Source organism: Eretmochelys imbricata, chromosome 8 (assembly GCF_965152235.1).
Source record: "Eretmochelys imbricata isolate rEreImb1 chromosome 8, rEreImb1.hap1, whole genome shotgun sequence".
Classification (NCBI taxonomy): domain Eukaryota; kingdom Metazoa; phylum Chordata; order Testudines; family Cheloniidae; genus Eretmochelys; species Eretmochelys imbricata.
This window is the reverse complement of record NC_135579.1, coordinates 97,996,910-98,023,699: the sequence shown is the minus strand read 5'-3', so window position 1 is coordinate 98,023,699 and position 26,790 is coordinate 97,996,910. Positions and strand designations below refer to the sequence as shown.

The window sequence follows — 26,790 nt, the reverse complement described above, 5'->3', positions numbered from 1 at the left end:
GAGCAGACCAAGGGCATGGACTGAGCATTCTTATTACTAATTCCTTTAATTAATAAAGCCAAACCCCAGGAAATGGATGAGTTTTGTCTCTACAAAGTGCATCATGTGTGTTTTGGAACAGGAGGTACAAGGCTTATATGATTTTAGAGGCAGTTTTTAGACATTAAACATGATTCCCAGTTAACAGTTATGTTTATCGCTTGCGGAGTAAAATCAACGTAGGGTAATCTGTGGTCTCTAAGGTAACATCAGACAATTATTGTATCTTCTTTCTGAGATGGGTATTTTCCTGCTCACTTCTGTCTCATCTTAAAGGATAAGAACTGTATTGGTTATTATAAGCAGACAAAAACGCTTTAGAGTATCCAAACTGGTCTCCACTGCAGCTTTCAGAAAAATCAGAAATAATTTTGTTTGGGGGAGACTAAAATCAGAGGTTTATTTTTCCCCCCAATTCTTAATTCAAATGATGATGTCAGGCACATACCCGTATAAGTGTCTAAAATGTGCCTTTTTATAAAAATAGTGTCAGATTAATGTCCATGAGCTTTATCAAGAATTCTTTTTAACTTCTGCCCTTGTCAGTGGAGATTTTTTACAAACCCCTCTCACCACTGTGAAATAGATTTGCAACTTCCTTTAATATTAGTATGTAAAATTAGCTCTGATTGGCCTGATTCTACTGGTCTCAAATCACCTCTCTCCTCCACTCACGCCATCCTCTCTTGATATTAGATGGCATGACAAGAGTTTAATACTGATTTTTGTTGGTTTGTAATTTACTCAATACACATCCCCTTATATGAATGAAAAAAATACCTCTGCTTTGTCATGTAATCAGCTGCACCAGCACTTACCATAAAGCAGAATGTTACCATTTAAGTTCTGTGCTCTATTCTTGAGGACGCCAAGATTCATTGCATTCACTGATTATGCAGAATACTGCACAATAATTTATCCTTGTAACAGGGAACTCCTGCAGCTGCATGACAACATAATGAAAGCAGAGAAAACTCCACTCTAACTATACCTCCACCTAAACCAGAAAAAGCCCATCCACATTTAATCTCTCCACAGACACTCACTTGGCCAGGGTCTCCGGTTTTATGAGGATGTTAAAATAGGTCTTTTTTAGCTGCTCTGTTATCATCTCAAAAACCGCTGGAGTAAAACTGAAGTCAGACAAATGGTCAATGATGAGTTGAAAGAGCAGCTGGAAAGAAAAAAAGAAGTTGTTTTCTAAGCTATTTTTACCAAATAGGAGAACATTATTTGCTGAAGAGGATGAATGTGAAATCTAGACCATTTTTCCTATATTAGAAATTCAGAACCTTCTCTATTTTTTGGACAACTAGAGAATTAGTAGGATGACGTCACAAAATACCTGAACAAGTCAGAAGGGAAAGGGAATTCAGTCAAGACTGTTTAAATCTCCAGGGTCTGTTTTGATTATTAGGCATTCTAAACAGTTGGAAAAAAATCTCTCCTTGTGAAAGATTCAACAACCATGCCCCTTCAATGGGGGGCTGGAAAAGCCCCCATTCCAGTTCTCTCGTCCCCCAAAAAGACAGGGAGGACAAGACTCAGTATTCCTGATATTTCTAAAATAAAGGATAAGCACAAACAAATCCTGTTGCATGCATGCACTAATCTATTATCCCTCCTTTACAGGTCTCCTTTATAAGGCAGCAGAACATTTGTTTATTTTGACTACTGTATCTCTACAAGGGGGCAGGGGGGGAAGAGTGCATTTTAAAAATTATGTATACTAATGGAAGCTGAGAATGCATTAAATAATTGCAGAATGCAGTACAGATCAGCACCTCAATTCTCTCCACACCCATGATTTTCCTTCTCCCTCATGTTGAAGATTTTGCTGTGTATATTTCAAAGGATACACTTTGGCCCCATAGATACTACAACTGTAATCAAGTCAAAGGACCCAGTTGCAATTTGAACTATCCAAGGCTTTCACCTTGTTAAATCTACCCTACAAGTTTTAACCGTGTTGTAACCAAGTCCCTTGACCCAGTAATAGTTGTAGTGCAGACAAGCCCTTACTCTTCCTCATCCCATCAGCCTCCAGAGAGCAACAGCATTTGAGGCTGCCATGTCCTGAGTAAGTCAGCGGGGGGAAGAAGGAGGGTGGTGTGGGGGAAGAATTTGTTAACCTTTAATAAATTCATCTGATCACCTCTGGAACACTGTTCCACACCCAGCTTTCTTGAATGTCTCCTGCACTTCATGCTGGGTGTGATGCCCCCCTGCACTCCCACAAGCATCGATCCCTGTCACTATGCCTTCCTGCTAACCTGGAAACTTACACAGTCTCTCTGCTCTTGCAGATTTATGAGCATCATAACAGGAAGACTGATTTTTTTTTTTAAACTGTATACAAAACCATTAATGGGTTGCAAGACCACTAATAGACACCAATATTTAAGGACAGAGCTGTGAATAGTTTAGAAAATGATGCCCAGCAAATGGCTGGTTGACTTAACAGTAGTGAAAACAGACTGCTAGTACTTACTGGTAGTTTATGATTGAATCCTTTCACTCGAATGACTAAACCATGCTCTCCAGCTACCAGCTTGTATTCCAGTTGAGCAACATCAGCTTCATATGCTGGTTCGGCAAGGTTGTGGGTGAGGATATTTACAAAAGTATCAAAAAGCACCACACTGCATGAAGAAAAGGGTAAAAGTGGGAACCCAAAAAGGAAGAGAAAAAACACAAACCACCAATAAGTCATTGGGTCTGAGGGTATATGCCAAAGTGTCCTAGAGAATTATTTCACTAAATAGCTAAAGACATTTAAGACTTAAATCACAAAATCCAAATTTAAAAAACGGACTTGTATTCTGCAAGAAATTTAGTCCTGGATAATGCAGAAGTCTACAAACACAGAGCTGTGAATTTCTCTCTCTATCAAAAAACACAGGGCTACCTAGAGGTCATTTTGGCATTAATTAAAATACTTTTGCATCGGATGAGAAAAGAGAAGTTATTTATTTTACAAGGCACATCAGGATAGTACACAAGCAACCCCTGCTATATGTGGTTTAAAATCCAACTGGAATAAATAATGTATATTTCAAGCAACATCAGCTCATAGTAAAGTGTGTTTGTTGAATATTGGGATGTTAATATAGAAAATATGCTAAAGGAATTTGAGAGAGAGAGCTTTATTTGAAGTGGTAGTTGCTATGATTAGGATTTAATAGGTATAAAAAGATTACTTTAAGAAAAAGTCCTTTTAAGCCAGTTAAAAATTCTGAGTGCCATAGAGAATTAGAACCAAGTGCTTCTGGTTAAAAGTTCAGACCAATACCTTCAGAAAAATAGTTTTACAAAGATATATAAAAAGCCCACTCCACCCTTGCAGCTCCTTAGTGGTCTTATGATAAAGTCACTATACTGTTTGTTACAACTGATAGTCTGACCTCGGGGATAGTAGGGGTGCCATGAATGGGAGGATGAGTTGCACATGCTGAACTGTAATCCAATGTGCTCACATATTATAGCTCTCCAACTGGTGCTCTCAATCTCTTTCCCCCTCACCTACACACTTTTCCCCAAGTCGTTGGCTACAGTGTCTACAACAGGCAAACCTTTTCAGCACAAAGCCTTTGCAGAAACATTCTGTTTGAGCAGATGCAGTGCTACTATTCTGTCACTTTAATTTTCCCTGCCCTTTGCCATGGGAAAACTGTACCAAAAATCTTACACACTTCCCTTCTCCTACACGAATACTTCTCCCCTCCCCAATAAACCATTCCCCTAAAACTACTGAACTGTAAAGAACATGAAAGAACATAACAATTGGGTTTCCTCTATCTTCAAGTTAATTGGAGGGGTGGGGTTTGTTTTTAACCCTATAGAGGAATTTTGGCTGCTCTGCAAGATAAGCATGAGAAAGGTAATTCTTACTTCTCTGCAGACTGCTGAATCAGTGGAGATATCAGATGGAAACGTATATAAGCTGGAAAAAACCCAAAAACCCACAAATGAGCAACTGCAGAAACACATGCAGCTTTAAACATTTAACTGTTTTTTCCTTCACCCCATTTGTTGTTTCCTGTCAGTTATTTTATTTGAACCCCACGTGACAATGTCTGTTCAGCTGAGACAACATTTTTATCTGTATTAAATCACCAAAGTAGTTCCCTTCCGTCCCCACTTACTCTTTAAACCTTCACTTCAAAATATTGGGTAACAATTGAACTTTTGGTGGGTGGGGGGACACGACAACACATTTATACTGTGGGAGTTAAGAGGCATTTTAGTTTGATAACAGACAATACATAACCAGATTGTAAACTGACTGAGGCAGAGACCTTATCTTTACGCATTTGGATTATATTTGCCAAAAATTAATGTTATACTTTTATTTAAAAGCAATGCAAAGGTTGCACAACAACAATTTCTAAAAATATACAAACCCTAAAAGAGCGTCACTAATTGAAATCTGAATTGCCACCTCCTTGAAAACATAACTCAAAAATGGCAACGTTGTTTCCACATTTATTGAGTCTCAAGGATTCCAAGTCACATTTTCTCAGTTTAAAGGGAAAAACCTACAGTTCTTATAACCACCAAGCCTGCAAACTCAAAGTGGATTCCTTTCCAGAGTAAGATACTCTGTCTGAAAAATTCTGCCCTCAGTTACACCGTCAAAAGAACTCTCCATTTGTCAAGCAGTTATTAAAGTGTGGTAATGGAAATATTGCAGTATTTCCCAGTACTTAGAATGGGAAATAACTATCAGATTATAGTAGGCTTGGCAGAATTTGATTTAAAAAAATGTTGATGAATAGTATTGATGTTTATTTTTAAGCACTTCCTTCTTTTTTTTAAAATCAGTTTAAATGTTCACTGTTACAGGTAATTAGAAGGGGGTCAGACAACTGGAGAGGAAACAATTATTTAATGACAGTAGTCACTGAGGTTCAAAAAGATAAAGCTTTATAACCATTAAATTACAAATTGTCAATGTCACATGTCAAAATATATAAAGTAAATATCCTTACATCAAACTTTAATAAGTTCTCAAGCAGCATTTTTCTTACTTTACCTATCAGTAAATTTCGATTATCATTGATGTCAGTTTATATGTACAGTGAAATGGACATTTACTGATAAAAATCTAATCCTTCCAAGCCTATACATCAGCTATAGTGCCACTGAGTAGTAAATAATAAATATTTGTTTTCATGGTTCTCACTGTATGAGAGGTATAACAACAATCTACACTTCTATAGCACTAACCATTAAACAATGTCAAAGCTCTCTACAAACATTAACGGGTTCCACTCAACAATCTTGTGAAGCAGCGTCTCATTTCACCATTAGTATCATCTACATATCTACATTTTACATATGTGAAATGAGACCTAAAGAGATTAGGTGCTTTTCCAGCTCCAGGAATTGCACTCTTGGTGCCTAGTCCTGAAATATACTTTACTGAGTCTTTAGGGATTCTTAAAACATGGCTCTAGCATTGGCCTTTAGAGCTGCTTAGCTCTAAGCAAAAGAGTTATCCTGTTACAAATTACACCTGAGAGGACACGCACACAACTGCTGCGAATTACACTTGGTAGGACACGCACACAAATGCTACGAATTACACCTGGTAGGACACGCACAGTTCGAATCTAGGCTGAGGCACATAAACAAAGTCCACAACTGCAGAGTTCCCAAAAGACACTAAGTTTATTACGCTCGAGCGTGGTGCCCCCCTGCTAGCCAGGAGGGGACCCCGATTACAGATTATACAAAGGTTATATACTTTTTAGCAAAGCATGTTGCCCTCGTGCATCGGAAACCTTAGCCAATAAACAAACCCTTGTCTTATCTACCACCTATCCCTGCTTGGTGCATTCCTCGCGCTAAACCAGTATGTTAATTAAACAGCATGGTCCTAAAGCCATGCATCAGTAACCTTTATTATCAGGATGGGAGGCCTCACATCAAGCCAAGAGACAGGGAGTTAGAGACTGACAAAAACCAGATACTGGGAGTCAAGGCAGGCTGGAGACAAGGAGGAGAATTTTCACAGGGATTCAGTATCTAAGGATCACTCCTCCTGGTGTATGATGTGCTGGCATTTAAACAATGGTGGGCCCCAAACCAAAATGGAGTCACATGTGCTAACTTTTCCTTAACAGTCCCTTAAAAACACAAACCAAAAGGTGTGTTAATGAATCATCCCATTGGTAGCCCTAAAGAAAATCCCCAGACAACATGGTCTGGTATTTCAGTTAGTAAAAACTGCTGTGCCGGACAGCTCTCCATAGACGGGAGTGCATGAAATTGTGTCTTTTCAATTTTGAAAGATGTGGAATCCTTGCCTTTGGGACACAAAGCCCTGAAAGAGGAACACATTACTTTAAAGTAGTGCAGAATAGAGATTAATGAAACAGAGAAATTATACAATATTTTAATGCAACAGTGATAGCAGACGGAGAAAATTGCCAGCACATGAACAAAAATGAAGTGTCTAAAGAGACCACATGCTGCTGCCTGCAAGTCACACTTGAATTAGTTACCTAAACTGTAAACTCTTGGGCTGGAACGGTCTTTTTGGGGTTTGCGGATATGTATGTGTAGTGCCTCACACAATGGAACCCAGTCACTTTGATTAGGGCCTCTAGGGACTACCACAATTTCTAGGCCAAACGCAAGCAAGTGGCACCTAGAATTTAACAACGATCACTTCAAGTAGGCTTATAAACAATAGTCAGGCAAAATCCAATGAAACAACAGTCCAAATGAGGAATGGATGTCCTCAAGACTTCACATTCTAAACCTCAGACAGCAACATCAACTGAAACTAGGAATGGTAGGGAAGAGGAACAGAAGCAAGATTTTTGAACAACTAGCTGGGGGCGGGGAGGATTATAACTCCCTAGCCAAAAATCTGAACACCAAGCTCCAACCCTAAGCCACCTAAACAAGGAGCTAAACACAAAAGGGGGGTTACAAGTCAGTGCTGTTTGGAAATCAGATGGAAGTGAAGCTACAAGTCCTAACTCTAAATAAATGTCTAGAACTATTTTAGATGACTACTACTGCATATGAAAAGTTTTGCTTTGCACATTGTGTGTAATATATCAGTTAATAGGCATTACCTTTGGGAATTTTGAATTTATCATCCTTCCTGTACCACAGACAGCCTTGTTGTGTGCTTAGTATTTTGACAGGATATTCCGACTCCGGGCAATCAGGTGCTTTCAGAGCGAAGTCAGTGGCTAATGTAAAAACAGAATATGTGGGTTACTGTATCTCAATTCCACAGCCATTAACACAAGTGTGCAGATTTCAAAACTGTAGGCAGGCTGCTGTCCTCTCTCATGTCACTATAGTACATTCAGTTGCACACTGCCCTTCCGTGAAGAATGGATGGGTCATTGCACTGTAAAGAGAGGAGGCCTTTTATAGCCTATTCAAGAGAAGTTTGTTGGTTTTTTTTGCTTCTATTAACAGATCCAGATGCTATTTAAGGGTCTGTGTTTCCCTCCCCAGAAGAGAAGGGAATAACCTTACACTGCTCTCTCAATAATCCAGGTACCATTGTTCATAGCTGTATGTAAGCGATTCACGAGTGCACCATGGCTGCTCTGCTTGGTTACCTGGTCCTTGTACTAAGGAGTATTTTAAAATAAGAGACATTGTCAGGTCAAATTTGGCCAAAAATTTAAACTTATAAGAGTCTGTAATAGAAAATATGGAAACATTTGTTTCTGAATTTTTATCTATTTCAGTAGAAACAGTTTTTAAATAAACTAAACAAAGACCATGTCCTAGGAAAACCCCTATCCTCAAAGGGAATGTCAGGGAAGACAAAAATGACAGAGTCCACTAAATACTAGTGTCTCACTCACCTATATATTTATTTTCTTCAGGTAGGTGCAAGTCCTCATTTAACTGAAAGTCACTGGCCCATAAATCACTCCAGTATTTATCAATATCTGTGAAAAACATTAAATTGAAAGCAGATAAGCTATCTAGCTACAGATTCTTTGAATAATAATTCTTTCCTTTAGATGATTCTCTCCATGCCTGTCAGCCAAAAGACTGGGTATCGTTTCCTGATGCCATTTGGCTCACCTTTCCTGTCTCCTCTTAAGCCTCTGCTCAAACCTCACTTTAAGCAAACTTATAAACAATAGTCATGCTTTAAACGCAAGGCTGTGTGCATTAGCATCACGTTACCAAAAACATATTGCCTTAGCCTTCATTATGTAAGTTTTAATCTCTATTCAGTACTGACTTGGGGAACTGGAAGACTCACCATGACTCTCCCCCTCCCAAAAAAGACCCTGTAACAAAAGGACCTGCCTATCAGGCATAGAGAGGGGGACTCAGCCCATGCCACAGACAGAAAAGAGTAGGTATAGAATAGGACAAAGCACCTAAGCCTCTACTGACTCATAATAAGGTCAAGATCAGAGTTGAGAAATCATCCTCCCACTCCTGTGTACTTGCATGCTATATTGCCACCTTGTTTAATAGCCTCTGTCACCTCAGACACTTCAAACGGTCATTTTACCTTCCTCACTGTACTGTGTCCCAAACCATCTCTCCTTCAGGTGACATCTTCCTTCGTTGGCAGCAGACAGCAGAACCAGGTTGGCTCTCTGAGGGCAGAGCTGGTTAAGGGCATCAGCAATGACCTACAAAGATAAACCAGTATCTGAGTTCAAATGCAACTTTAGCTGTGTCTGTCAAGCTGTAAAACTTAAAATTATTCTGAAAATCCAGAAAACAAAAGGTTAAGAGTAGATCTGTAACCAAGCGATTTGCTTTCTAAATTTTTTTTCATTTCAGAAGTGATGCAAGTAACCTAGAAAACCCATTCCAATAGGTCTGAATTTCCCAAACTTTTACACCTCAAATACATGTTCAGAGCTACAGTGCTACTTACATCAGGTTTGTATTCAAACAAAAGCTGGTCTCCTGTCAAAAAGTCCTCTTTCTGAAACAACTGCATATTTTCACAAAGGCTTTCCACATAATCAACTGGATCAGTCTGTAAACAAGTAAAATGGTGTTTCAATCATCGGACATCTGAAATGTTCACTTTTTTTCCTAAATAGAGTTTATTGTGTGTTGCACTTGTTGAGTTTTAGTTTTGGTTACTGAGCCTAAATGCAATTCATAAACAAATCCTTACTCATGGTGCTCAAACACCCACTTCTCCCCACCCCTGCAACATTAGAGGGCTCATCCTTAACAAGAAACATGAATGAAAAGGTTTCTGCTTTCTCTCTATCTTGTGACTATCTGCAGAGAAGTTAGATCGGATTGTACTTTTACAAAAGCAAAAAGAATAACCGTATTATCCTGGCTACAATTATGGGTCTGTTTACACTAGGAAAAAAAGGCACTGCAAGATGCCACTGGTTAGAACATGTGGATGCAAGGCATATACCAGAGGTTCTCAACCTGCGGCCCATGGGACACTTGCAGCCCAATCAGCACAGAGCTGCAGCCCATGTGAGATCCTCAGTGCCATACAGGCAGTATTGGATGCAGCCCACATGTGTGTCCCACAATGGTAAATAGGTTGAGAACCACTGGCATATACAAACAGTAGCTGTCCCTAGTTTTTTAACAAGTGCCAGTTGTACCACCTGGTAATCACACCCGAGAGGAACTCGGAAGCTGTGATTTCAGCTGCACTAGTTCAGCTATTTAGCCTAACTCCAGTCCACAATTCAGAAACGCCTTACTTTCTGAAGTTACCCATGGTGCATTTGTTATCCTTCTCTCCCACTTAGTGTGTATGTGTGTCTTGTTTTGTCTTAAAGGAAGCAAAGTTGGACTTCAACAACAGCTCCAAACCATCTAAACCAGGGGTTCTCAAACTGGGGGTCACGAGGTTATTACGTGGGGGTTGTGAGCTGACCATCAACCACGCATGGGGCTGACAACCCAAGCCCCCATTAAATTAAATTAAAAACCCCTATTTTTAATTTTTTTTGGGGGGGGGATCACATTCAGAGGCTTGCTGTGTGAAAGGGGTAACCAATACAAAAAGTTTGAGAACCACTGATCTAAACTAACCTTTTCTCTTTTCCTCAAAAGAGACAGTTAATACCATCGAAAATACTGTCAAACAGGCATCTTTCCTGTAACAGACTAGCTAAAGGGAAAGGGAATAATGGGATACTGTTACAACGAAAGCCTTAATACTTTCCATTTTAAATGCTTTTAAGTGTTTCTCCTTCTTTTCCTGTATCTTTCTTAAAAGGTTAAAAAGCTTTTATTACAATGGGAGTAAGCCAGTGATAACTTGACACAAAACCACAAACCACACTTAACTGTTTAATGCTTTAATAGCGAACAAGGATTGCATTAACACCTTACCACTTGTGGGCCAAACTCACCCTCCACCCCTTATTACAGAAAGCAGCGCTGATGTGTTAAGTGCTCCAAAGTGTCACAGTACCAAGAGCTGTTTCTCCACAAAACAGAGTATGCAGAAATGCTTGGGGGAGGAGAAGGGGGGCGGGGAGGGCAAATTAGCATTCATAGCACCTTACTGGTAAACAAGACAAGGTTCCATCTGCAAGGATTTCACAATATAGATCGGAAGATAAAGAGAAACTGACCATAATAAGCAAGGAAAGATGATCAAAAAGTGAAGAAAGGGATGACAGCCCTTGGAAGAACACCACATGCAAAAAATTCGAGTTGTGTTTTGGTTTTGTTAAAGGACAATTTCACAAGTCAAAGTCTAACATTTCTCTACCTAGAATATGAATTCTAACACATTCTCGTTCTGCCTTATCTCATCTATGTTTTCAAAGTATTGCGAGATCAGAATTTTGCAAGTCCTCTGACAGACAAGCTACACACAGAAAGCAACTATGAAGATTAACTAGTACCTGTTCTTGGTAATGAAATTCATTAGCTTCAATCTTCTGGATCTCTTCCCAAATTCTGTAGGAGGAAAAAAGTTTCACCATTACGTTGCAACATTTATTACCAAGACACGAATGAAACACTATTTCTAGGCAAGATATCAGAGTGGAAATTCAAGTCAGCTTCTCTGCAATAATTCTTCATACATCTATGAGACCAGGTGAGAGGTGCACTCAAAATACACATACAACTCGTTTTATCTGGGAATCTCAAAAGCAGTTTACCCTTGTCAGTTGGCCCACATTATTCCGACAAATAATCATCCCCTTATTATAGATGGAGACAGTGAATCACAAAATAGTCAAGATCAGACAGCAAGTTAGTGGAAGAACTGAAAACTGAACCCAGAACTCATGACTTCTAGTCTCAGGCTCCAACTACTACACCACATTCAGAAATGCTTGAGCTTACTATTTGGGAAGGATGTGGCATACAGGGATGTCTTTAGCAAGTCCCTAGGACAGAATTCTCCACTTCTTGTTTTTTTGTCTCCCACTAAGGGCATGTCTACATGCTGAGCTGAATCAGTTTAACTGCAGTATTATTTTAAACTAAATTTAGTTAATCAGTGTAAAAGGCTGCATGGACACTTATTGCACTTTAAAACAGGCTTACCTGGTCTACCTTAAGTCTGTTAGGAACAACTTTAAGTTAAACCAAAATAAACTGCTCTTAGACAGAAAGAAGTGTCCATAAACAGGAGCTAGCACCAGTTTATATTGGTTTAAAAAACAGTTTAAGGTAAACCGGTGCTATTTTTCCAGCCCTAAAATCAGAGCACTTGGGTCATTCAAATGGAAATGACTTAAGGTAAGAGCACATATGGTTGTGCTCTCTGAACACTAACCCTTTCCCTAAAGCATACAAGAGCAGTCAGCAAACCCCAGTCGGTGACAGTTACCGCTCCTCTGCAGTTTGTCATATTGCCTTTTTATGGTGACATACAATTCCTGGGGCTTTTTTTAAACCAAAGCTTTCCCCCCCCCACCACCACCACTGATTCTTTGCATCTGTTCTCATCTATATATTTATCAAAAAAGTAAAAAAAGACACAACACACTACAAAGGATTTAAATGGTTACCTTTTATCTGGCCCTCTTTTCTGCAACATCTTCAGATACTGAAATACAACATGTGCAACCTGAAGACAAAGACAAACTGATAAAGTTTTTTGACATTTGGAAATACCAAAATGGTCAGAAATCCAAGTTGCGATAAGGTTTACCTCACAGAAGTGCTTGTAACCTTCATCAGTCAAAGTCACAGAAATGCTGAAGATAGAGTAGGTGGAGTTCTGTTCAAATCCTGTCTCACCATTTCCTCCATATAATGCAAGGGCCCAAAATCTATTGAAGAATTAAACCCAGTATCCATTATTCCAGTTAAAAGCTATCCTGAAATACGGCTATAATTACAGTACGCTTATTTCAGACTTGCATAATGAAAGGACTGCCTGAAGGACTTGCAGAGATACCAAAACTGACTACTAGAAGATACCTTTCTACCAATTCACAAAACACAGTGCAAAGCTCTGAGAAATAAAAAATTAAAAACAGGACATTCTAGAAGGGCATACACCCTCTTGAGATTTATTTAGCATGAACCAAAAATGTTTTTTAAAGATCAAATATGCTGCTGGAACAAATCATGACTACTTTGTTTTCCCACAAGTGCTGATTACATGCCTGGTTTTTACACTGTAGGAACAGTGCTTCTTACACTGTGTTATCCAAATACTCTGTAAGGGAAGCAATGAACTTTCAGGACCATGATAGGTAAGAAAAATAATTCATTTTCTTTACATATAAATTTGCAATTCTGAATTCACAGAACATCTCTATTCTCAACATTTGGGATTTGAAAACCGATTAACAACAAGCATTTTGTTCATGTTTAAAAGTAGTGTTACCAGCTTAATCCTCAACTCTAACAAAAACAGAGGTTTCCATATACAACTTTTCAGCTGGAGTGCTCCAAGTGTCAGTCTCCAATTCTGGTTGCATTTTTTGTTTCTGGTACCAAGACAATAAGGAAGTAAATTCTCAGAGTATCCTAAACTACTTAAATAACATTGCTGCCACAAACTTGAAAGGGAATTACCAAGAAAAGTTGCCTCTTCTTAATCTTAGATCAATTTTCCCAAATATTTTCACTTTAGAATATTATTTTTCACTTTATTACAGTGGACAGTATTGATATCTGATACATACTTTTTCCTAAGAAAGGAAAGAACACTGCCTTTGCCTTCATGTCCCACTAGCCAGGAGATATAGTGAAGTGGCTTTACCCTAAAACAAAAAAAGTTTACAATGACAAGAGGTAAAACTACCATCTTTTATGCGAAGATCCCAAATCACCAGACAAACAACTCCATTATACACTGCCCAATTCACCCGTGACAAGTGTCATCTTTAAACAGCATCTCTATAAAGAGATATCAAATTGAAAATAGAAGTGGAATTTAGGTAGACAGAACATAATGACTCAACTGAAAATAAATCAGGACATTGAGATGAACAGCTCGTTTACTGATCATCAATTTAAGCTTAATCTGTATAAAACAGATTTAAATCAGTTTAAGAGTGTCCACACAGGGGTTTGCACTAGTTTATTTAGATTAATTTTAACACACCTTTACTTAAGCCAGCACAACTTGCAATATGAACAAATCTTAAGAGCCTCAGTTATTTAGAGGATTTTTTTTTCCTATAGTCAAGCATGTGTCATCAATAAGATGCTGTCCAACTTCACCTGTAATGCTGATCCTGTGGGGGAAGTGCCCAGGTGATGCTCAATGAATGAACTTTTCTGACTGGAACAACTGAACAGGAAGAAATGTATTAATTAAATGCAAATACAGTACTACTCCTGTCTCTAAGTCTGATAAATCAGAAGTGGGCAAAATATTGTATTTAATGCAGAAAGTAATGGGAAAAATATATAACCCTACATTATTAAAACAAAAATAAACTGTCCATTTTAAAACAAAGAAATAAGAATCTGCACAGTGATATATACAATTCCAACTTAGAACACTTAACAATACAGAAAGAAGAAATCAGTTCACTCACCTCTGTAAAGTTTGTGAAATTCTGGTGTGTCAAAAGGCTGTGTCAGGTGACCAAAGCTTGGCCTGGGTAAGCCACTTTTAAAAAAATAAATAAATAAAATAAAATAGAATAGAAGTATGTAGCATGATGTTTACTTGTCATGATCCAGGTTCACACAGAGGCATGTACAAGCTGCTTTATGCCCACAGTCCTGAAGTGATGATCACCTCAAGCCCCTAGAGAACCAAAATGTCTAGTCTTTTGATGTGACTCTGGATTAGGGCACAAGAGCTACAAACATCCCGAATAAAAGGAAACACTACATTCACTAGTCCTCTGAGTACTTCCACAAACCCTGCCCCCCAGGTTTTGGGCACATCACTCCACTGATGGCACCAAACCTCCCAAAGCTAGCATGGAACAGAAGTTTGGAGCAGGTGCAGGCAAGAATATCACAAAATTCACACACAGACTGCACCACCACACCTTATTAAGTGCCTGGTAGGTTGTAAGAGCCCCTTGTTTCCCTATCCCTCTTTGATTTCTAATAGAGATATTGACATAAATAAGTAAACAAAAGGGTGCCATCTTTAAACAAAGATTATTTTGTCAGCAGGAACTTGCAGTTTGAGGAAGAGTGTGTAAGTCACCCAGTGTTCTGTAACACACCAAGAAGTGTTCACACCAGGTATGAGATGGGGGAAACAGTCATTTTCAGCCACAAATTGGTAAGATTGTTTTATTTATATTATTTTATTGTTAATTGAGGGGATACGCCCTATAAATTCAGCAATTTTAAGGTTAAGACAACATTTGGATTACATGCCCATTTTAGACAGCATGCTACAGTTGATTATACTGTATTAGTTTGGAAAGCCACAATTAAAATCTGTTGTAGCTATAAAGATGACAGCTAACAATCACCACAAACCATTATTCAGCTGTAACTTGCTGCCATTTATCTAACACAAAGCAGTGATGTAAGATTTAGAATGCTGTAACTGCAGATTATAATTTACCATCCAACCACAGCAGGCAACAAGGCACCAGCACAGGTGTAGCAGATGCCAATCATGCTCCAACTTCAGGCAGATACCCCATAGCATTTTAAATGCTTAAAACTTGCTATGCAAAAACATTAAGAAATATTTAACCAAAATAAAACCTAACTTTTAACCTCCAAAGTCAAACAGTATTCAGTCAGAAGAGGATAATTTCCTCAATAATGGAGAAATGCCATTTTTAAAATCGCAACTGTTTTGAACAGTGCATGCATGGAATTTTGTAAGTCTTCAATGTAATTTCACAGCTTCCATGTAAGAAAGTAACCAAAAAAGAGTCTTACTTATTTGGGATCGCTGAGAAGATTTCAGTCACCCACTGTTCCAAAGTATCCAGAGTTTCTAGTAAGGAGAGAAAAAAAAATACACCTTACTGAAGGACAAAGGCAGATTCTCATGATAAGGGCAGGTTACTAAACCTGCCCCATTTGCCCAAGTTAATTTAGGGAGACAGCAGGCCAGTTCTCTCTAAATTGGTAAGTGCTGGAGTGCAAACATCACTTTTTTAACAGAGATGGAACTAACAGAGATGCAGGGCTAGTGGTTCCCATGCATTTCTTCCAATCACAAGCAAAACCAACAGAACTACTATCAATGTAATCTGCCTTTTGCAAATACTACCCAAGGCCAATGCATCCAACTTAGCATGTTTTCCATTATTATAGCAGCATCTATAGAAGCCCTAACCTGGTAGGTACTGTACAAAAGTCTGGTAACACACAGACTTTCTAGATAGGAAAAATAAAGGTCAGAGAGGAAAAGGTGGTATCCCCATTTTTACAGATGGAGAACTGAGGCACAGAGAATTTTAGGCTCAAAAGCAGCACTTAAGCCCATACCTAACTTCAAGAGTTTGCTTAAGTCTATCCCTATTCAGTAAAGGACTCAAACACATGCTTAACTGAACATGATAAACTCCCTTCAACCTCAAGCTTAAGTGCTTTGCTGAACTGAGACCTAACACAAGGTCGATCAGGATGTCATTTATAGAATGTATCAGCCCAAAGTACAAAATCATTTCACTACTGAAATGTTGTCACTTTCACCTGCATTCAGTTGTGGTGTGTGCCATGCAGTTTTGCCCAGGACAAACCCCTAATTCCTACTGAAAAAAAAAGTCACAGAATCTCTAGTCTCCATACAGAGAAAACGGATCTTCTGTGTGAAGATCTCACCTGAAAACACACAAAAAGCAAGCTGCTGGAAATCAACGTAAGGACATCAAAGACAGATGAGAGTTTCAAGTCAGGATTCAAGCTTTGTGGTTCCCTGGTTAGGTATTTCACAACTGATGGTTAGAACTCCAAGACATTCCTAAAAACTAATTTAAATGTTTAAAAGCTATGCACATAGATGCTTGCCCAGCAAGCCTGTAGAACAATACAAGTCACAGACGTGAAGCACTATGTAAGCAGATGGGGCTAGAGCTAAGCTGAGACTTAAAACAGACCACTATTTCAAAGCAGTATATAACTGACTGTATATAAGCAACAACTGCTGTTACCTTTAGATTGGACGACTAAAGTCATATAGTGAGCAGAGTAATAGCGCTGCCAGAAATCCCTCAGCCTGGTGTAGGTATCAATATTATTCATTTTAGGCTCATGTTTGAGTGTCTCTGCATTGCCTGTAAATATATTCAAAAAATGGTCAGTTATCTGGATACTGATATGCCACAGCCTCATATAACATAAGATCACTGGACCCAGTCTTGGACTCCTTGAGTACCAAAAACTCCCAGTAAAGCCAACAGGAATTCTGTACGTGCAAGGGATGCAGGATCTGGCACAGAGTGTTCTAATGGCATAAATACACAAAGAAATGCTGAAAACATACACAGGACTTTTTAAACTAATGTTAAGGTTCTGTATTAACATACAAAAACAACTGCCAGAAAACTGAGAGTTAAAGGAACATCAACTTTGAAGTTACACTTCACTCAGTTTTTACTTAGTATTGTAACAAGTAACAAATATTTCAGGAAAAAGTGTTTTCTGTCTGTTCACTTTGTGCACTGTGGACAGCTCTTGGTGTATGGCCTTTTTGTTTCCCCTATTTATGCAACACTTTCTCCCCTATTGCACAACTAATTTAAAAGGAAAAATGTGACTGTAAAACTGAAACAGTTGTCAGGAGAGATTCAGCTGTAGATGTAGCACATGGAACTACACTCCATTTTTTAACCTGACTAGATTTCAAAGCTGATAAGGTTTAACACAAGCATTAGATTGTAACTTACGCACAGCAGCACACTTGGGACTTGGTGCAGAAGGGCTCTCCTGGGACCATATGAAGTGAATTCTCTCCCACCCACAAGGCTGTGGAATGGCAGAGAAGCAACTCTTCATCTGCTACTGCAGCCCTGAGACTGAACCAACTCTTCTGAAATACCTTCCTAGACTCAGTCCTTGTGAGCCCACATGTACTTTTTCTTTTATGTCCAGATACAAACCTTATTTTCCCAAGGATTTTTAAAGGAAAAAGACAAGAGGTTATGCAAACCAGGGCTTCCCTAAAGAGCATCACCAGTACGCTAACACAAACTGACCATGAGCCAGTCTAACTAGCACCAGCTAAATATTGAAAATATATTAAATAGATGTTGCACCTTTTATCCCAAAGTGTTTTACTGTATTCAGAATGAAGAACTGTTTTCACGCATTTCAACTGCCACCAGATTTTAGTGCAATACTACAAATAATCCCATATCGTTAAGACATTTTACTACCTTTTCTAACACCACATGTTTAACGACGTCTTAGAGTGTCAGAAAAGAACATACCCCAAAAGAATTTCTTCATAGGATGTCCAGGCCTGGCAAGGCTTCCAAACAGCATTTCCTTTCTGTTTGCATCAGAGGGTCTTGCTAGTTGATACTCTGTTAATTTAAAGCATTAGCACTGTATAAACATCACTATGTGAGGCAATGTTGCTATGTAACTAATACTAACCTTGAAAGGGGATACATTATATGGAGCAACACTGGGAGCATTTTTTGCCAGGCACATGAAGCAGCAGTGAAGTAGCTGAACTACATCACTTCTCCCTCCCCCCCCCCCCCCGCTCAAAATGGACAAAGAGAAGAGAACAAAACCTCAGTTCATTGCTGAGAAGCCAAGTATGGGGAGGGAAGGGAAAACCAAGGGAGGGTGAGGGGGGAGAGACACATTTAGTGCCCAATCCTGCAACGTTTTGCATGCCCTCAACTTCCATTTACTGGGAATGGAGAACCGGCAACACCTTGCGGAATTGGACCTTTAAAAAAGAAAGTACAATAGAACAGGTTAAATATTACTATCCCTTGTAATTTATAGCAAAAGTTTATCTACCCTGGAACTCCAGCAGGATTAAGAAATCAAGATTGAACACTGAGCTGCTGAAGCATGAGGGATTCTTAGACTGTTTTAAGCTCTGTTTTAGTTAACTTAAATTTAACTCAGCCCCCTGAGAAGCACTTCAGAGAACAGACGTCCTTGTTAAAGATCATATTCAGTGGAAGGGATGAGAAAGTTCACAATACACATTTGGGGCCGTTAGTATGTCCTCTAACAAAATCAGGGAAGACCATACTTATAATTCCTACCTTAAAAAACAAGAAGAAAAAATATTTTTAATATTTCCCTAAAAACTCACCCCTTTCAGGTCTTCTTTATGTATCAGAGCATCAAAAAGCAGCAGCAACCATTTTCAGCTCTTTGCAGATTACCTCTAACCTAATTCTTTTTCATTCTGTACATCAGTTTTGTTTTGCTTCATTGATTTAGCAAAGTTTTTCAGATGTGCTTCTGTCAGCTATATGTACTGCCTTATTGTCAGAAAACTTAGGTACTCCCTGCCCAATTAGATACTACTTTGGGCTTTACTAGAACATGTGGTGAATCAGAAGTGGAGCATATTGGTTATACTTGAGGGAAACAGTATCTAAATAAATTCAGTACTCAGTACTTTAAGTGGGGAGTTTTGCAATATATTGTTATAACAAGCACCAAACATTCTAAAGAATAATGGTGGAGGGGGAGGGCGCAGGGGTGGGGAATACTGCTGAGAAGAACATTACACTCACCACTGTCCACAGCCTCAACTTCCCGGTCAATTGCATCCCTGATCATTAGTGGGTGAATGAAGAACTGTGCCCACCTAAAAAATAAAGAAAAATGGTAAATTTCATTCTCCCCCCCACAACTGTCTAGTGAGCAGAACAAAAAAAGATTTTCTATAACAAAAAAACCCTGTTTTTGTGACAAACAACAACATTCACTGTTTTTACATTTAGAATTTCCATTAAGTCAGAAATGTTTTATTCTAAACTACATTTCCACCAGTTCTTAAAGCCTTTATAGAAAAATATATAAAGCCAATTAAGCATTCTTAAAAACTAGAAAAAGGGCCCTTAGTCTTTGGAGTGGAAGTGCATTGGTAGGACATGGTACCAAAGGATGCATGGTTATCTGCCTTTACATCCCAAGAATGATCATATCAGTGGTCCATCTAGCCTAATTTTAGTCTCCAACGGGGCTACCAATACCAGATGCTTCAGTGGATAAGGGATTAAGCATTGAATTTTTAAATTAAGTTGGACAATATCAATGCAGTTGTTAGGTGATTTGATCTTGGAGTAATTGACAACCTGTTTATGTATAAGTACATTTTTAGAGACTGGCAAGAGCTTTGGGTAGGTGACCTTTTATTGGAGACTAGAAAACAATGAAAATAAACAAACGTCTAATTATTTTTTAAAATCCTATTCAGTTTTTTTGCTTTAACATCGTGAGGCAAAGCGTTCCATAGCTTCATTATCCATTGAGCTAAAGAATATTTCCTTTCATTAGTTTGTAATCTGTTGCCTTTCACATTCATTAGCTGCAGTCATTCTTGTATGAGTAAGGTTAACAAATTACTTTTTCTATACCTTATATTACTTTACAAACTCTATCATATCCTTTCTGTGTCTCAATAGCCCCATTCTTTTCAATCTCTCTGTATAAGAAAAATCTTAACATATCTCTAAATATTTTTGTTGCTAGTTTCTAGACCCCTTCAAGCTTAAAGGGTTGAATTCTGCCCTGAAATCAGTGGTTCTCAAACTTTTGGACTGGTGACCCCTTTCACACAGCAAGCCTCTAAGTGTGACACCCCCCCCATAAGAAGTAACACCATTATAAATGCTGGATGCAAAGCGGGGTTTGGGGTGGAGGCTGACAGCTCATGACCCCCCCATGTAATAACCTTGTGACCCCCCAGAGGGGTCCTGACCCCCAGTTTGAGAACCCCTGCCTTAAATGTTTGCTCATAGCTCCCATAAAGGTAGCACTCCCATTGTGTGTACGTTCTCGCAAGCTTTAGCTCAATCAACATATTAATGGCTTTGATAAAAAACACACAATTGCTGTGCAGACTACTTTCCTCCTGCAGGAGGATGGGGGGCAAGAAGTGGGAAATACCTGTATTAAAAATATTAAACTTGCACTTCTAAAAAGGAGAGAGGATATTTTTCTCCTTATGGCAGGAATTCAGTTAGAATGGTGGAGCTTTATTGTGCTACCATATCATATGGCCTGGTGTGAACAAATTCAATGATCTTTCATGGCACTAAACATGTACTTTCTTGAATAGTATTGTGGACCACATAAACTAGAGTTTCTGTAAGACTGAAGATTTTCTCTTTTTTGAAGAGAGACTTAACCAAAAATTAAACAGCTTCAGGGGGCACATATTTAAAAGGAACAGGCCACTAAAAGATTCTAGCTGCAGCTCTCCTGAGTAATTGATAAATGGAATGAACTAGAAATGGCAACAACAGGAGGCTTTACTATAGAGTCCTAAAATACAGCCAACATGTTATCTGCAGTAAACACACATTGTGAATGTATAGTTACACAGCCCATGGCAGCAAGCCTCCCAGCCCAGTCTGATAGAGTTGGACTAGCGGGGCTTGCGTTAATGCCCTAAAAATAGCACGTAGACAGTGCTTTGGGGGCCAGGCTCTGAAGCCAAAGAGGGCAGACTTCAGAGCCCAAACTCCATCCTGAAACACAACTTCAAAGTGCTGTCTGTGATATTGCAGTCCATATGTTTTATGGAAATATGTTTATAAGTGTGAATATGATGTAACTGGAATATGCTTCATGCAAAAGGTCTCTTCTAACGTATCATTACAAATTTTATAATCTACTGAGTGTGTTCATCCTATTTGTATGCATGTATCCTTTTTGTATCTAAAACTAGAAATATGAAGTATTACTCTGAGGTCCTATTGTAATTATGCAAAGTGTGAGCCATCAATGGTGGCTTAGGATCTTGCATTAACTAGAACAATTGGTTATAAATGGCTCAGTTTACTTGTAAGCCTTCCTGTGTTCCTGTGAGTCAGGCGGAAAAAATGGAGGCTTGGGGACTCACAGGATACGTGAACATGTCACCTGATACTGGAATCCATCTTAAACCTGGTGCTTTTCCATTTAGAAGGAGACGTGACAAAAAAAGACAAAAGATTCCCACCTTGTGCCAAAGCCATAAAAGGCGTTGGAACAAAACAAAGGGGGCTGCCAGTCATGAGAAATCCCCTAGTTACCACCTGAGCTGGAACTAACAAGAACTGTACCGGGGAAATGATTGGGCCCAGACTAGAAAGGAGTCTAGTCTGTGAAACTGGAACATCTCTGAGGGTGAGATTTACCTGTATTCAGTTTCTTAATGTATTAGGCTTAGACTTGTGTATTTTGTTTTACTTTGCTTGGTGACTTACTTTGTTCTGTCTGTTATTTCTTGAAACCACTTAAATCCTACTTTTTATACTTAATAAAATCACTTTCGTTTATTAATTAACCCAGAGTAAGTGATTAATATCTGCGGGAGCAAACAGCTGTGCATCTCTCTCTGTGATACAGAGAGTAGACAATTTATGAGTTTACCCTGTATAAGCCTTATACAGTGTAAAACAGATTTGGGGTTTGGATCCCATTGGGAACTGGGTGTCTGGGTGCTGGAGATAGGTGATTTGCTGAGCAGTTTTTGGTTAAAGTCAGCAGCTTTCGGGGTGTGGTTCTGACCTGGGTCTGTGTTGCAGCAGACTAGCGTGTCTGGCTCAACAAGGCAGGGTTCTGGAGTCCCAAGCCATCAGGGAAAATGGGCTCAGAGGTAATTTCAGCACATCAGGTGACAGTCCCAAGGGGGTCTCTGTGACCGAACCCGTCACACTGTCTACATGCTATTTTAGCGCACTAGCCTGAGTCCGTCCACTCAGATTGGAAAGCTCACTGCCACAGGCTGTGTAGACATACCCATTGAAGTCTTGCCTCCTCTTGTAGCAGGTGCACAAATCACCTTAATAGCAAGAGAATTAACACAACTGTGAGGTACAGCTGCAATCTCAAAAGATAGCAAGAGATCCAAAAGATAGTCAGTCCCTCCATCTATGTCATCTGTTGCAATAAGGAGACCGCTAAAAATTAAGCCACCGCAGGTTCCCTTCAATCAGGCCAAGATAAAAGCAATGCAAAGTTACACACAGTCTCCTCAGGCAGATAGAGATCATGTTAGTCTATTTTACCCTATCCTTTGTTTGGTATGATCGAGTTACCTGTCAAGTGCTTCTTTAAAGTATTTCCTCTGTACATCAAACTGGAAGACTGTCCGCTCACAGTCAGTTGAAGCGTTGTCACTGCCCCCATGTTTCTTCAGGAACGCATCAAACCCATTCTCATCTGGATACTTCAAACTGCCCATAAACACCACTGAAACACAATCCATCAAAATTAGGGAGATTTTATAAACATTTGATTGCAGAAAGACAGAGGCATCACCTAGAACACGAAGTAATTACATACTGATGGCCTGATTTTCCACTGCCTTGCATTTCATGTAGTCATTTACACCTGTAGCAAGTGGGTGTAAGATGCTACCAAATAAGAATAGTAGCATTTTACACCAACTTGCCACAGACAAACAACTGTACCATGGATAAGGTAGTTGAAAAGCAGGCTGGTCAGTTACTGTGGGCCTAACATCATTCAATAATTCAGGAATATGAAACGTTTGTTCTCAAGTATGTCTTAAGCCACAACTTGACTGAGTACCCTGATCTGAATTCGGCCCTAGTGGTCACTATACAAAGGCCAAACATGCAAGCTATCGATCACCACCTCCCATGAGCCATTTGTGGGCTCATCTGCAGGTGTATTCATTAAGGAAAGGTGATATCTTTTATTGGACCAACTTCTGTTGGTGAGAAAGACAAGCTTTCAAGCCCCACACAGCTCTTCTTCGGGTCTGGGAAAGGTACGCCCAGCATCACCCAACAGAAGCTGATCCAATAAAAGATCCTCATCCACCTTGTGTCCCTAACATCCTGGGACCAATAAGGCTACAACTACACTGCATACAGAAAAGGAGAGAGAGGTGAACTAAAAGGGAAAAAATTCAGGATTGATGGGACAAAGCCTCTAAATTTCCTTCTAGTCAAGCCTGTTTGACAGGAAACTCAAGATTTAAAGAACAAGCAAGAAGCCTATCCTGAGGGAAACATGAGGCACAACAATAAAAACAAAGGTTCTGGTTGTGCTCTCACATACACTGATGTAAATCAGGAACAATTCCACTGAAGTCAATGGAGTTACATGGGTGCAAAAGCAGTGGAAGAGTGTGCAAATCAAGACCAACGGTTTTAGGGGTTTTTTGTTGCTGTTGTTTTTTAAAGTGCCTTCTCTCTCATGTGTGTTTCCTAGGACTACCTGTGAATATTGAAAAGCTTACAAGATAACCTTTAATATACACTTTAATAAAAACCCATCTTGCTATGTTTTGGGAGACACTCCCTCAAATTTACAAGAGCACAGAAAAAAAAATAACCACTCAAAACCAACAACAAGAAAGAAAAATCCACCACTCAACTAAGGCTCTCAAAAGAAAATTTTAGAATTGCTATTGGACAATGTTTGCAAAGGAGCAATTCATTGAATCAAATGAAAATAGGATCAGGGAAAACAGAACAGCTGAATTCAAAATTTTGCTAGAGACCTGCACATCTAACCAGAGAAATCAGAATCAATCAAGCATGCTTTTAGTTCTCTGAGAAAGGCCTGGTCCACATTTAACAACAGATTAAGTGTTAGAAAGCAGAGTTTGGGGAGGGCGATATATACACACACAGCACTATGGTCACACAGATACAAAAAGCTACATTTAGACTTAGTTAGGTTACTTATACTGTCCAATACTTAAGGCCATAAAAATCTACAAAATACAAAGTTAAGGAGTTAATTCTCATGACTCATGTATACATCTTTTTATTATATGTTTTGCATTCTCCCTTATTAAATTGTATTATTCCAAAACAGTCGCCTCCATACTTTAAAATTGAAGCAAACTGAACTTCAACTACATTTTATACCACTTACAACCTATCACAACATTTTAGATAGGAAGAGTTATTTTGTATGCAAACAGTCATTAATCAAGTATTCTACATTTAGTTGGAGTTCAGTGGGGAAAAATCTCAGGCACACGAGATTTGAAATGGGAAAAGATTAATTCTGCAGTCTAGAACGCTGCTTTTTTAGTGTCTTATATAAACTCAAACCACTTGGCAACACATTTTTCACTGAAGTAGGAAAATGTGAAATATAAGCAGATACATACTGTGTTCCAGAAAGTGTGCTAATCCAGGTAGGTCTTCAGGGTCAGAGAAGCTGCCAACAGCAACACAAAGGGCAGCCGCAGACTAGAAAATGAGCCACAGTGTCATTTTTCAAAATTTTATCTGGTAGCAATGAATCCCACACCAACCAAGCAGTTACCCTATTCCTCCCAGGAATAAAAGAGGAAAATGGACCAGGACTATACTATGTTTCATTCTGCTGCTATTCCTGCTGCAATCACTGGGTAAGCACTGTGTCCATGAGTAACAGTACAAGCTCAAACCTGGGCAAAACATGGGGTCTCACATAAATGTGATGAAGGCAATATAAATACAAAGATAAATTAGATAGGGGGGACACAGGCATAGAAAACTAGCCCGCTTGTCTGACCACAGCACTTCAGAGTTTGGGCCTAGGAAGGAGTCCTCCGTTTAACAATTTTTCATTTTATAGAATTAGTACATACCTGCTTTTCTGTACAACCCCTCTTTCTTGTCTCTTCCTTTTCTGCTAATTCTTCCAATTCACTGTCATCAGGGTCATGGAGATCCTCATCATCTCCACCATCATCATCTTCATCATAGTCGTCGTCGTCGTCATCAGCTTCTTTGTCATCTTCAATCTCTGCTCCAGAGTCGTCATCCTCATCACTTGCATCCTCAGATTCATCACTGTCCTCCCCCTCCGAAGACACCACAGAAGGGGCAGTGTCCATGTTATTTAAATCCGAAATCAACAGCACACACAAGCCATTTTGTAATTTGATGTACCTATAAGAATAATTATACGACTATTTAGACTTTTCACTTGTTTCCTAAAACCTCTGAACCTCAGAGAGTTTGAGTGTTTCTGGATTTGCCACAATTGTTCTGGGCTCTTCAACTGAAGTTCCTTAGTCAAACCCTCTAAATCAAAACAACTGAAGATCTAAAGCAAGATGAATAATTTCACCATGCAAAAGTAAAACCAGAACTTACTACCAGTACATTTTTTTACTGTTTAATTAAATATGCCTTATAAGCTGACATGGGCTTAACTTTTATAAAACAGCCTGCACATACATTAATTCCTACATTATTAAAGGCCCAATCCCCAATTCAGATTTTCCAGATCTAGGTTTACAAAGTATGAAAGGAAGGTGTAATATGATTAAGCTTCATTGTGTTTTACTTGACAATTAATCGTTATATGAGTGAATTATTGGTCCAACTTTTTTTTTCCCCCCACACAGATGCAAAATATTTGCTTGTCAAGTGCTCAGGCTGACATGGTAGCGTACATTATATGAAAAGCTCTACAGGTATCAAAGTATGACAGGAATGTGAGGTATCCAGTGTTATTGTACACCTGTTGGTTGCAGACTATATGTGAGGAGCATTTTAAGATTTAATGGAGAGAAATGGAAGTAGCTCAAAGCACTAGCAGAAGCCGTATGAAAAGTTTAGTGAGATAAGGTCAGTGGAAAGTATGTGAGCTTTTATTACCTTATGTAACTTTAAAAAAAAAAAATCATCAAATGCTGCAGTTAGGGAAACAACTTCATAAACAGTATGTTAGATTAGTTTCCTGAAGCAAATACACCTGTAAGTGCAACTAGTTTTATGCAGACAGACCTTTGCACCCAGAAAGCTCACTGATGTGAATATGGGTCTTTACACTGCCTGTTCAGAGCAGTTTGTAAGAGTGGGTCTTAATCTTTCCTTAAGTCAATTTCTCAAGACCCCTAATCGTTGTTGCTCTGAATTTCTTCCCAGATGCAGCCTCTTCTTCACAACAGAGAGAAGATATAACTTCTCAGCTCCATGACTTTAAACTGCTACAGCCTAAAGAAAATAACTGGCTTTCTTTGCTGTTATAATGCAGCACAAAAATGTAACTCGCTGCCCAGTGTCATCCTACAACTCTTCTCAGTACTACAGCTTTATCCAGTGTGCATACATGAGTGGAGGGTGAATCTACTTCCACAAAAAAGTTAGCTGTGTATTCTTCCCCAGCTGATTCTCATTTGTGTTCTACTGAGTGTTATAAAGTTAAGAAGTTACGATTTAACATTCTACAGGGCCAAAACCAATCTAAAAGGCCAAGAGGTCCAAGTCACCACCTCCAGTTACTGGC

The 26,790-nt window shown here is 39.0% G+C and overlaps 1 protein-coding gene across 1 annotated transcript in view; it reads right to left on the bottom strand.

Annotated features, from left to right (window-relative positions):
- The window catches only part of NRDC (nardilysin convertase), a 43,342-nt gene that overhangs the window by 11,481 nt on the left and 5,071 nt on the right, over positions 1-26,790 (bottom strand). Inside the window, exons 2-21 of the mRNA XM_077825425.1 lie at positions 25,142-25,445; positions 24,677-24,758; positions 22,620-22,773; positions 19,104-19,177; positions 17,823-17,918; positions 16,545-16,667; positions 15,325-15,382; positions 14,001-14,074; positions 13,681-13,750; positions 13,140-13,217; positions 12,155-12,275; positions 12,012-12,070; positions 10,893-10,947; positions 8,927-9,031; positions 8,552-8,675; positions 7,884-7,970; positions 7,131-7,250; positions 3,931-3,982; positions 2,531-2,681; positions 1,086-1,213 (exon numbers count right to left, since the gene is read on the bottom strand). Of these exons, the coding sequence (XP_077681551.1) occupies positions 1,086-1,213; positions 2,531-2,681; positions 3,931-3,982; positions 7,131-7,250; positions 7,884-7,970; positions 8,552-8,675; positions 8,927-9,031; positions 10,893-10,947; positions 12,012-12,070; positions 12,155-12,275; positions 13,140-13,217; positions 13,681-13,750; positions 14,001-14,074; positions 15,325-15,382; positions 16,545-16,667; positions 17,823-17,918; positions 19,104-19,177; positions 22,620-22,773; positions 24,677-24,758; positions 25,142-25,445 (2,115 nt within the window). The remainder of the gene's footprint in view (positions 1-1,085; positions 1,214-2,530; positions 2,682-3,930; positions 3,983-7,130; positions 7,251-7,883; positions 7,971-8,551; positions 8,676-8,926; positions 9,032-10,892; positions 10,948-12,011; positions 12,071-12,154; positions 12,276-13,139; positions 13,218-13,680; positions 13,751-14,000; positions 14,075-15,324; positions 15,383-16,544; positions 16,668-17,822; positions 17,919-19,103; positions 19,178-22,619; positions 22,774-24,676; positions 24,759-25,141; positions 25,446-26,790) is intronic.